The sequence below is a fragment of the Tauraco erythrolophus genome, chromosome 3, assembly GCF_009769465.1.
Source record: "Tauraco erythrolophus isolate bTauEry1 chromosome 3, bTauEry1.pri, whole genome shotgun sequence".
Classification (NCBI taxonomy): domain Eukaryota; kingdom Metazoa; phylum Chordata; class Aves; order Musophagiformes; family Musophagidae; genus Tauraco; species Tauraco erythrolophus.
The window spans coordinates 83,331,065-83,344,393 of record NC_141467.1 but is presented as its reverse complement, the minus strand read 5'-3'; the positions used below and the strand labels follow the sequence as shown (position 1 = coordinate 83,344,393).

The following is a 13,329-nucleotide window of genomic DNA, read 5'->3' as shown; positions in this document are numbered from 1 at the left end:
TTTATTACATTTTTCTCCTCTCCACTTTACTGGAGTGGGAGAGCTGCGTGGGGTTTAGTTGCCGGATCGGCCTAACCCACAACAGACTGCTAAGAAAATACCTCCCAAAGGACCTGTTCATCCTATGCAAATAAACAAAGAACCATACACAAATTATTTAGCTGATGACAAAAAAAATAAATTGTTGCCATTCTTAAGGAATCATTCACCTTTTCCTAAACATGCTCCATTAGGAATTGTTTGAGAACAACTTGCATGTTTACTTCCTTCTGTGGCACGTTCTCAATGACAATTTTTTACTTCTTAAGATATTCCCTGAGCAGGAAGAATGAGTTTAACTGAACTCACATATGCCTAACAGTATTAGAGAAAATCTTATCACTTTGTTCACGTAGTAATCAAAATGCAATAATAAAACCTGTACTAACTTTTAAGAAAAGTCTTGGAGCAATTCCTCACTTGTAAACTACTAAAATATAAAAAACTATAGCAAAAATACACAGTACACCAGTGCACTCCTTGAACTAGATTCTCAAGTTTCCACTGAATTTAGATGCCTTTATGATGTCTTCAAAACTTTCACTATCTGTTACGAAAGCATTTGGGAATTGCTAAGTATAAGGACGTGGTGTACTTCATCAAACTGAAAAAAAACCCCAAAAACCTGGAGTCATTCAATAGCATAGTTAAGAAGTACCATGTACACCCAGAAAGACAGAAAAAATAATTCCACAAATTCTTTTTTGTTGTGTTGCTAAAACATGGAATAGGGACTTGAAAAGTTTTGGGCTTATATTCTGGCTTTTCATTGACTTCTGCTGATCTCTTTCCCGTTCTTCTCTTATCCTCCCCTGTGTTTGTCTCTCTTCTCAATGCAGACTGCAAAGGTCAGATAAGAATAAAAAATAGTTTAAAGATTGATACAAATGCCTAAAATGCACAGGAATTTGGCATACCATTCCAAAGAAATAAACCTGAAAAATCCTGGTCATAGCCCCAGTGGTGCCTAACTTCCCCAAAATCAGCTTTTTTTAATCCTAATTTTCCATCTAATCTTATTTCTGTGCTTGTGTGCTGTTTTTGGCTGAGACGGAGTTAATTTTCTTCACAGTAGCTACTATGGGGCTGTTTTGGGTTTGTGCTGAACACAGTGTTGATAACACAGGGATGTTTTCCTTATTGGTGAGCTGTGCTTACACAGAGTCAAGGCCTTTTTGCTTCTAACCCCACTCCACCAGCTGGTAGGCTGGGGGGGGGGCACAAGGAGTTGGGAGGGGACACAGCTGGGACAGCTGACCCCAGCTGACCAAAGGGATATTCCAGACCATATAACCTCATGCTCAGCATATAAAGCTGGGGAAGAAGAAGGAAGGCGGGGACTTTTGAAGTGATGGCATTTGTCATCTCAAGTAACCATTATGGGTGATGGAGGCCTGCTTTTCTGGAGATTGCCCATGGGAAGCAGTGAAGTAATTCCTTGATTGCTTAGCTTGTGTGCGCGGCTTTTGCTTTACCTATTTAACTGTCTTTATCTCAACCCATGAGTTTTCTCACTTTTACATCCTTCTAGTTCTCTCCCCCTTCCCACTGCAGGGGAGCAAATGAGCAGCTGTATGGGGCTTAGCTGCCAGCTGGGGTTAAACCATGAGAGCATGTTGAGAAGCTACTGACTCTTTGCCAACACAGAGATGGCAGGGACCTATCCTACACACCAGCATTCAGAAAATGCAGACTCTGCACATTCTGCCTCAGAGACAAATCTGTTAAGATTTACAAACCGTAGATGCAGGACTCTGCTCAAGAAATGTAGTTTTGGCCACTGCTTTCTTTTAGTGCATCTCAAGAGAAGCAGAAGCCAAATCTCTCTCTTATATTGCAACCAAGAGGATGTATCCATGATGGAAGGAGATCTGGGTTCAGAGCCCCTCCCTTGCTGGAGAAAACTAAAACTTTTCCTACTTGCTTGGAGAGTACCTGGCACACACCATCTGACACATACCTGACAAGTACTATTTTGCAAACCGAAGTTTTTGCTACCACTCAAAATAAGAAAAAAGGAAGACCTAATAGGCCAAATAAAGCATTGATAAGAGTGCCATGACTGTAGGCTAATGGTTAGGGTAATTATTTTATAAGTAGAATATTCAGTTTACTGATCCAATGGTTGCTTGTGTATTTTCTGTGAATCACCTCTGGTACACTTAGTTAATTTTAAATTACTTTGTTGTCAGCATCATTTCTCCTGTAAGAATTTTCTGTTAGTGGCACATATAAGTTTTGCATGATTGCATCATCACTCTTCTTCCGTGGAAGGCAAAGCCAATCTAAACGGTCTGGAGATGCCTAGGAGGCATATCCCAGTTGGTTACGAGGGACATCGGCACAAAGAGTCCAGAATTATGAAGAGCCCACACAACTGTATTCTCAGTATCCGCGTGATTTCCCATGAGCGGTGTTTAAAAGCAGCAGTACTGTAGCATTTACCTCCCCATTTTATCCCATGGAGAGCACAGATTTAGTCTTCAAAGCATGTCTCTAACACCACCTTTACTTTTGGGGCTATTTTCATGACTTTTTTACTTTCATGTAGCTATTTTATAAATCACCTTCTATCCTTAGGGGAAACAAAATCATTTCTTAAAAGAATATTAATAGTATTGCTGAAGGTGTGGGTAAAGACATAAATTCAATATTGAGATATGACTTGCTAAAGGACCTTTAATATTGCATTCCATTTAAGTACAAGGAAGGAAATCTTGTAGTATTATGAAATGTTATATAAATATAAAAAATAGAAATAATATAAATAAATATAAAAAAATGCAGTCCTAAAGAATCTGTAAAAATGTCATATTTACTTATTTTTGATGCTAAAACCATGCTTCCGATAATTGTCCAAGAGCAAAGTACAACGACCCTCTTCCTGCTGGCCCTTGGAGATCTGAAGTAAATCTCCTTTCACAGCACATTGTTATTTAGTGAAGGTGGTTTTTAGAGCAATATGTAGATGAGTATTATCCTTCTGGAACAACACAAACAGTAGTCTTTGAGATGGCTATGTAAAATATTGACAACACTAGCAAAATTATTTCAACTGGAAAAAATAAAACTGAATTATCTTCCCTAAAGTATAAACTACATAGATACACAGAACTGCAACAGGTAAGTATCCTAGACATTTCAGGCAAACTGAAAACTGAATAATTGTCAGAGTAAAAGTATGAAATTGTTCTATAAAGTTCTTTTCACTCTCAAGTTTCAATAAGATGAAGTCAGAGCTCTCTTTCACAGAATATCCGAGAAGAAATTCACATACATTGTATCACATATTAACTAAAGGATTATAAAATCCCAAAAGGAGTATTCAAACTGAAACTTTCTTAAAGAAAGCCTAAATGATTCTCTTGAAATGCTCTCCAGATTGAATTAATTCAGGAAGGACTGTGATGGGGTTTACTTATGTAACAACACAAAGAACAAATCTTATTTGCTGTGGAAGCAGAAAAAAAAAAGCTTTAAATTTTTTTGATGAGGTGTACTTTTTTTTTTTTTAGCAAGGATCTTATGAGAATTCTTCTTTCCTAGTCTTTTCCTACACGTGGAAGAAAACAATTTTAAAACAAAAATGTATCACCTTAGTAAAATATATTTAAAAGCCTATGCAGTCAGCCTTTTTAGCTTGCAATTAGAGTCTGTTTATTTATTAGCCTACTCTCCAGAGTTTACTTAGTAAAAGCTGATTAATGCTCTTGGTAATGTATTTATTATAATGGTACTTTCTCTTTGGTAAAGGATTCAGGACACAATTCTCAAATAATCAGTAGGACAAATTGGCCTTAATTTCTTGTCAACTGCTAATCCTATATTTCTATCAATGTAATATGGGTATATTTTGAAACTAAATCAGATTACACATCAATAATACTGATACAAGTATAATACTACACATTAAAGCAATGTATTAACATTAGCAATCTGTCTCTGGAATAAGAGAGGAAATAAAACCCCAAACAAATGTCTTGCTTCAAATCACCTCAATTACATACATGATTTTTTAAAAAATTAAAATACATGGCCAGATTAAAAGTAGTGAATGATAATTTTAGTTGCCATTTTGGCCACATAAATTAATTCTACAGATAGAAAATAGCAATGTATATTACGAAAACAAATACATTTTTAGTTCAGTAAGTTGTTTGCTTACCATATTCTATCTCATTCTAGGTAATGAAAGGCAATCAGTGTAGTTTCTCCTTTAGTTACCACTGTTGGAAGTGATTAATCATCTTCTTTCTAACAGGAAACATATGTACTGTATGTGTGGTAGAAGACTGGTTTTTATATAAGTCCAAACTTTGAATTGAGAAATGTGGAATTCCATACAAGACCAAGACCAATGTTCCCAACAGATTCCCTTCAATTATTCCAGTAAGTGAGGAAATTGCTCTACTGGCTACATGGTTGGTTCATGACAGACATAACTGAGACTATTCTACTTATGAATACAGCACTTTAGACCATAGTTTCAACACCCTACAAACCATATAGAATCCAAAATTTGGCTTGTAGCACACACAGAGAGAAAATAAAATATCCCACTCAAGCTTTTTGCTCTGAGACACCTACTTGTCTCACAGTTCTTCTAAGAAAAGATGTAGCCATAAACATCAAAATTTCACAATAAATACTTTAATCTTGTTCCACTGGGGTTACCCTTTGGACCTTTCCAGAATTTGTTAAAGTGAAAGTGCCTCTTTTTGGCAAATGCTATTTAATTCTCTTAAGGGCAATCATCATTTTATTTGCACCAGGTCATTTGATTTTCGTTATTTTTTTCTACGGAGAAATATAACTTCAAGAATATTATGCCATAGATCTTAAGAGAGCTCAGAACACCATGACACAATGTCGCAAAACTCTACTTTTACAGCCCTGTAAATTCATGCTGCATATAGCATCTTGCCAAAGTTTGTCTTCCTGCTAAAGGAGGGATAACCTTTATCTTGGTCTTTAAAAAAATATATATATAAAAAAATCCTTTTTGTTCTAATGACATATGTTTTAGTGCTTGGCCAAAGATATAGCCAAGCGCTAAAACACTATTTCCAATAGTTTTCCAATGCTTTCCTACAATTTTTTTATCTTAGGAGAATTCCCCTATTAGAGAGAGTAGTTAGCTTACCTGGAGCAGTAGGTTACCACAGAGAAACTGCAGTTTCAGGCAGTGTCAGTTGACCCCCTGCATCATCTGCTAGGTTTAGGTGTGCAGGGCCCTCCAGGGACTGTACCTTGGAGTAATGCTCTGCAGACACACACGGGCCGTTTAGTTCTGTTCAAACACATGATTACACCTCTCTGCAGGCGTTACTGCGCTGATCACTCTCAAGTCATGCTCCTTCTTGCTTTTTGTCATCTATTTTAACAGATGCCATCTATTCTGATTGTATACCCAGAGACGTCATGGGACTCAGTCTCCGAGAGTGTGCTGGACTCCATACATGTCACTGAATGTACATACACACAGGAAGTGTTTTAGTGTGAATGGTCCATGGTATGGTCCAGATTCTAAAAAAAAGTCTTGAAAACATAAATTAACCTGCTTAGGCTTTTGGATATAATCAGCCTACAAACACAGTAGGTCTTGGCTAACTAAAGAAAAGACAAAATATTTTCCCAGCTGAAGAAGAAATGTCAGCTAAATAAGGGAAGTCAAGGTATCCACCCAGGTATCCACCCAGGTATCCACCTGCCAGAGACAGTGCATGTAAGTTGAAAGGGAGATCTAAGATCATGTAATCAGAAGAGGGCGAAGACTTCACTCAGCAATGCAACATAACTGAGAGCTGCAGGTCTGCACCTGTACACGAATCTGGTCATCAGTCCCCTCAGAGCTGTCCAGCAGGAAAAGGATTGCATTCCAGATAGGAATAGCTAAGTAAACACTGCTAAGATACTGCTTGAGATTTGCATTTTGTATTTTATTTCCTTCTATAAAGAAAGACAGCTTTTCTAATAGGAAGAATGTTTGTGGCATCAGGACCTGAAGGTTACAACCTAAACTTTCTAACCCGCCAAATGTTAGCTTCTAGAAGTTGCTTGACTCAAGTGCAGGGAGTATTCTTTAGCTATTTTTTGTAACACTGAAAAGGTACAGAAACCAGAACTAAAATAATTTCTGAATTAGCTTGCCACTCTATAGTATCTTGTCTTTTACTCAGTCTTAAGTAAAAGTTACCTTCAGTAAAATTACTTTTGTGTCATCCAACCATTAGTTTGATTCTGAGATCAGGCTTTTTTTTTTTTTTTAAATTGCTTTGAAATAAATCAAATTAGTTCACAAAATACTGATCCTGTATATTCTCACACTTAAAATTTTCTTTAAATCAAATAACAGGAAAGAAATATCACAGCAGTGATATACATTGTTAAAAAGAGTATAAACTTTTAAAAAATAAATTGCAACTCTGCTTTAAGCCCAAATGGAAACCAGAGAAAAAGTCTCTTCTATTTTTATTCATGCTTTCTGAATTCCCATGGTCTTAACACTGGCATTTGTTCTGCTCTTTCTTTTCCCATAACAATAGCGATCCACAGAGCACCACCTAAGATCTTTCCTTGTAATGGATATAAGAACACACTTGGATTCTCTTGCTATGATATCTGAAAAGACCAGTTCCTAGTGCTTACATCAAAGAGCTGAGATCTTTGTCTGAGGAGAAAAGAGCATTTCTTATTCAGGTTTTTGTCATATTTCAGATGTATTCAGTTCTGTCTCTGGAAAAATTCCAACACAGAATATACGCTAGCCATAGTTGAATGAAATCCAAATATCATTGTTAGGTAATATATTATTATTATCATCATCATCATCATTATTATTATTACTACTACTACTACTTCTACAACAACTACTTCTTTTATCATCATTATTATTATTATTACTACTACTACTACTTCTATGACTACTTCTTTTACTCCCACCTATAACAATGACTCAGCTTACCCTTTACCTGCAAAAACCCAAACAACCATTCCTACCTGAATACACTAAAAGAATTACAGACCAGCATAAAGATACTTTGTTGTACGTATTTTGAGTGTCAGTCTCTTAATACTATGTCAAATAAAAACAAATAACATAAAATTAACTTTAAAAGACAGTAAAAACGGACCTCTTTAAGGCATTTATTGTACGCCTGATTCACAGTTCTGAAAGCAGTTATGAAGATCTATATTCAAAAATACTTCTGGCATAGAAGTAGTTATAAAATATGGAAGAAGAAAACCACTGAAATACAATTATGCTTTACAAAACACTCGAAAAAAATTTCAGACATACTGATAGACATTTCTTTACTGACTTCTGTATGAGCACACAGTTTATAAAAGCCTAGTTGCTATAAATATGATCACAACTTTCTATAGAAGCAGTATTGTTATCCCATGATATCGGTATACTTTTTCAAGCCTGATATGTAAGGGGATACTTAGCTGGTCAATTGATTGACATAATTTCTTCAGAAACTACATAAGCATCCTTTATACTTTGACCAGTTTCCATGTGGTACCAGTGTTTTGCCACCTGAGTATTCCCTGCCTCTCAGTTCCAGAAAATTGTACTCATGGGACATCTACAGCACATATAGTGTTTTGATCCTAACTCTTGTATCAGTGCTTGTACCAATACACAATTCCTTGTGCAGGCACTTACAATTTGAAAACAGGAATATGATGAGATATACCAGGGAAATTTTTAAATTAATTAAATATATTAACAGCAAGTTTTAAACCTCTGGCGTTCATGTATAACACTGGTGCCCAGTATTTTCTTTAAGATGCGCTGATGGATGCTTAAGACATGCAAAACACTTCTTCATGATGTGACCTCACCCTCATCCACCCACTAGGCCATCACCTTGTACCACTGGAAATACAACACCGTACACATACTTTATCCAGGGGCTGACGTGGCCACAGGCTTGCTCACCGTATGACCAGCGTGCTTGCACGATCCAACTATTTAAATGAGGCACGTGTCTACCTGTCCTGTTAGGTGCAGCCACGTGTGGCCACCAGACAAGGCTCCTCAGAGGTGCTGCCAAATAGGGCAGCAGGAGCTCTACAAAACAACCCATATCAAACCAATACACGAAGGACCTTTTCAGAAGAAGGCAGCAGGAGGTGCGCTGGCCACTCTCGTCGGGGCCAGGCACAGGCCAGCGCTGAGCACAGACCTTTCCCGGGGAGCAGCCGAGGCAGAAGCACTACTGGCCAGAGCCGTGCAGGCTGTCATGGTTTCTGCCTCTCCCCTAACACTGAAATACAGCTCTTTATTCAAGAGTTTTTCAGAACATCCCGTTCACAGTCAATGAGCCGAACGACCTTGAGTACTTTTGAAAAGAGTTGCATTTCACATTTGTCCCTGACTTTAGCAACTAATCAGTTGTTGGGCAACTGATTAGATATAACAAAGAGAAAAACTTCAGATTAAAAGTCCCAAATAACTAAGGCAGCGTGGTTTTTACATCAAATCGAGGTGAGCCACACAATATAGATTCTCTCTAGTGCTGAGACACAATTGAACAGCATACAAAGAGCTGACATTTCTCATTTAGTATTTCTTACAGTAAGAGAGACCAGATTAGATCAGAACTAGTAATGTAGTGCATTATGTTTGACTTGCTATTTGAATACACCAATATGGTTTCATACCTATGTCCTATCACATGAGTAAAATTTAGATTTCTAGGCAAGCAAGTGGCTAAGTCTTTTTCCTGCCCAACCAGACAGTTCCCAGATCCGTACAAAGATGACTTCATCTTTTGCCTTGCATTCATTTGAACTCAGAGAAAATAGAAATGCATATGAAACTGCCATTTCCATAACCCATGTGAGTTGGTAAAACATGAGACTGCTGCTAAGACTTGCCTGCTCATGGAGTCGTCAGTGTCTGCATGATATTCAGAGCTTTCACTATATACATTCTTTCCCCTCTTCTTCTTCATTCCCTCCTGTCTCACATCACATTCAGTAAGATGCACACTCAAGCTCTCTTTCTGTACTCCTTCTGCACTGTTACTCCTCTTGCTTACCCTTCCTTTCCCCTGTTTTTTTTCACTTCTACTATTTCGAGGTACTTAGCGTCCCTCTCCTACAAAAATTTACTTAGAAAATTTACCACAATTTCTGACATTGCAAATGGTCATTTTGGTCCATTTACTTGCACATTAAAACTCTTATAACTTTGGTTTCATGATACTAAACACAAACTTTCCTGAGAACTAAAAAACCTCATCATTATTTGAATGGTGGTTAGCATGATGGAGACCTTCAGATGGGACCACATACAGCCGAACATTATAAATTTATGTTGAATCATATGACAAGGTTAAAACAGTTTTGCTTAAATACTGAACATACAATATATCTTACATATACACCTTGAAATATAAATATATATGTAGTGCATAAGTATATAAATTGCTTAAACACTTTTAAAGTACATGTATCACTTAAATACAAGTAATCTTTTTCTATGTAAAACACACTTGTCAGATACAGATTCCTTAATTGACAATGAGAGCTTTTCAGAGTGCATTATATGGATTTTCCCTGAAGCAGTAAAAATAGAAAAAAATACATAATATTTTAAATGCTATAGGCATCAAAGCAGAAAAACTCTCTGATTTTCCTAGGTAGAATATTTTGGTATCAAGTTTGAACCGAGATAAACAGAAATTAGGAAAAATTATACTGATGGTGAATATGCTGCTAGTCTGAAAAGAAATTAATTAAAAAGCAATAAACCAACTGTACTAAAGTAATAAAATACAACATCATTTAGTTCAGGAAAATTGTTTCGTTTCAAAATAAGGTTACATGTTCAAATGTGAAAAAAAAATTGAAATATGCAAACACTATTTGTGACAAAAGCAAAGGATTTTTGCAACATTTCAGCAATCCTTCACAAACTCGCAGTAAGGATTCTCCCCAAACAGAAGTACAGCAGCTCATGTTGGTGCCTGAGAAGCAAAGAATTAGTGCATTAAGCAGGTTCCAGCAAGCAGAAGATAAAAGCCTCAGTCCAACCTGAAAAGGATCTTTGCTAAAAAAAAAATAGTTTAGTAAACGTCCACAGAAAAAAAAAAGAGGTTTGACAATTGTCTTCATTCTGTAGAATGTTGTTGATTAAGCAACTTCAACAGAACATCCAAGTGATTAAACTGTAATACATACACACTATGTACATTTAAATGATAATTTGAGAGGGGAAAAAAAATCCAGTTCCTACCAGTTTGGCTGAGTTGTGACGTGCTACGGCTTTTTCGTGAGAGACCCACGATGGCAACCATCTTCGCACCGATGCTGGAGCGTCTCTTTTTGCTGCCTCCGCCGACAGTGCCCACCGCAGTGTCTGACTGGCTGCCGTCATTCTTCTCCAGCGTGTACATGTCCCCACCAATGCTGGTACTCTTAGTCATGTTCTTTCCTGAGGTGCCCATCTGTCTGCTTTGCATTTTGGATGTAAAGACACTGTCAGCCAGTGGATGGATAAACAGCGCAGACAAAGAAGAGTAAAAAGGGGAAGACAGAAAAGGATAGGTTTCAGATGGAAGGTTTTGGGAGACTGGAGGGTAAAAGCAGCTAATTCACACAGGTAGGGTTTGGTTTTTGAGAGGTAAAAAGGAGCAACTTTAATTCTACGTTGCTGTTTGGTCTCCTGTAAACATACTTGACTCATCAAAATTTTGTTTTAAATAACAAGTTCTTATGTACTGATTGTCTTAAAACACATTACCAGCAAAAGCACATCGAAGAATTAATGCCGGAGTATATCATAGATAAATTTTTTGCTTGGGAAATTTAAGGTCTGCAATGAGTGATCTGTCCCTCTTCTCCTCACATATATCCATATAAATAATCTATAGTCCTCTGGGAAACAGATACTTGATTCAATACGGAGTGGAAAGGTTATCAGTCTGAAGTCCAGCTTTCGTTTCTAAACATTCAGACATTTCAAGGATGTTTTCAGTAATCTGGTTTAGCTCAGTCATCCTACGATTTTTGATGACATTACACAGTAATGAACAGTCATAGATTTTTTTCTCCCTCTCTTCAGCAACAAACACATGTATTATATATGTACTTCATACAACACTTTGTTGCTATGTCACATGGATAATTTCTGACAAATGAAAATTAATTTTAATGTACCTTTTGTTCTTATTTATAGACTGTTTCTACACGTTTTATGCAGCTACATCGAAGTTACCTGCTGCAGCATTTCACAACATGCCCCAGGGGGACCTGATCTCCCAGCGGTCCAGGCTAAGGGACCTTTTCTTTGCACAGAAATGACAATCTACAGTGATGACAGCAGTACCTATCCAAATTTTGCCCTGACATCTAACTGGTAGGTGTCTGGATAAACATTCAGACCTGGAAACTCTGGGACACATATGGGCCTGAAAATTATATAGATAATGTTTCTATATCAGTGAAGTTCTTGCACAGAACTTAAACCTTGATTATTCTGTTCAGTACAGTGCATCTCACTGAAAAGTCCCCACTAGATACAGCCTTACAAAATCCACAAACAGTGGAATTTTTCTGGAAACCAGAGGAAATAATTAATTTTTGTGTTAAATCACCAGTATGTAAAGGCTAAGAGAGAATATTTCTACTTTTTAAATAGATGCAAAAACATTTAAAAACATGCAAAGGCTGTTCCTAGAGCTTTTCCGCTCAGTAAATGGCTCTAGAGTAAATTTTAATGGGTATAACCATACTTCTTTCCCCTTATCTATAATGGCCTGAATCTATTTCAAAAAGGAAGGTTTTATGGCTTCTTTATGAAGTTTTTATAGTACATGTTCTGTCACACAAAACTTATCTTTGGATTTAATGCAGTGCCCTCAAAAGCAAATGGATCACTGGGTGTCTTCCCACTGACTCAAGGACAAATGAGATGAAGCATCAGATTTGGAACAACGATGCAACAACTGAAGATATTTGAGAGGTACCCATAAAGTGCTTTGCTCTTAAGTTGATGGCTGCATGTGCATGAAGGCATAAAATGCTTGGAGTTAAGCCACAACACAGAGGAAAACATAAAGAGGTAGCTTATAGAAGAAGTGGGCCTCAGCCATCAAGTCAAAAAAGTGTTGGGTGTGCTTCTGAAGGAAGTTACGAGGGAAAATATTAATGAGAGTTTGGATCATGAGATGGAGAGGCACAAAACAAAGCTGAGAGAGAGACTTGGTGGCCTTGCCTGAACAGACAATAACAAAAGACTGCAACACAGTGGTAACTTGAAAGTTTTTTTCTTATCCTTTTTTAACTCTCTCTCTTGTTATACGTTAGTACGCACTAGCTCACGTTGGTACATTTAACACTAAGGAAGGAGTGGGGTAGGCAATGAGTAAAGAGGAAGGCAGGGAAAGAAAAAAGAGTGGATCTCTGTTTCTGGGGCTTTTTAGCGCTGTAACACTTTTAGGAATTGAATCAGAGAAACAAGATGCCACAGAAACTACACTACCTTGTATACAAGAAATATTAGAGGGATGTAGAAGAACAATGTTGGGAAGAGCTAGTATCTTCAACTTTATCTAATGGAAAATTCTTCTAAGGATTAGAAAATTAGAGCCCCTTATCCAGTAATGCTATTTCTAACCCAATTTCCCTAAGGAAATGTGATTAACGTGACACTGTTTTCAGTCAGGTCTCTCTCAGTATTTTTTAAAATCAGTTCAAATTTGACACAGGAGCAGGAAACTAGAGCTATTTAGTTTCTAAAACTGTTTTGAAAACAGATCCCTGGAGAGAGATCTTATGAATGCCCCTTTTGGGGGAAGTATAAGTCATTACCGAATCTGTTATTTCACATGGGAACACATTTGCACAGCACAGGCTGATAGGGGAAGTATCATGTTTACTGCTTGCAGAACAACCTATTCCAATGGTCCACTTTTTAAGAACGATATCCAGAAAATCTGTGGACTCCTGTCATATTTACTAATAGGAAATAATAATTATGGCATTGCTTTATAAGTGACATTAACATTTAGGAATGATCTTATGTCATAGCAGTGAAAACAGAAATATTTTGTTTTCTCATAAAACTTACACTGGGGAGAAAGTTCCCATTTCCTGAGTCTAATATGCCTTTGAGGTACTTCATGGGTCATTGCCCCAAATGTATAATTCTATTTAAGTGCAATGCACTACAATAATTATCCTTATTAAAGAAATCAATGTGCTTAAAAAGGTTGGCATGCAAACAAAGTTGCTGTAATTTCACTATGCAGTTAACTATGATAGTACTATGCA

General features: G+C 37.0%; 1 protein-coding gene across 1 annotated transcript in view; it reads right to left on the bottom strand.

Annotated features, from left to right (window-relative positions):
* Positions 1–13,329, bottom strand: part of RIMS2 (regulating synaptic membrane exocytosis 2) — a 504,339-nt gene that overhangs the window by 44,216 nt on the left and 446,794 nt on the right. Inside the window, exon 25 of the mRNA XM_086609332.1 lies at positions 10,292–10,533. Coding sequence (XP_086465458.1) covers positions 10,292–10,533 — 242 coding nt within the window. The remainder of the gene's footprint in view (positions 1–10,291; positions 10,534–13,329) is intronic.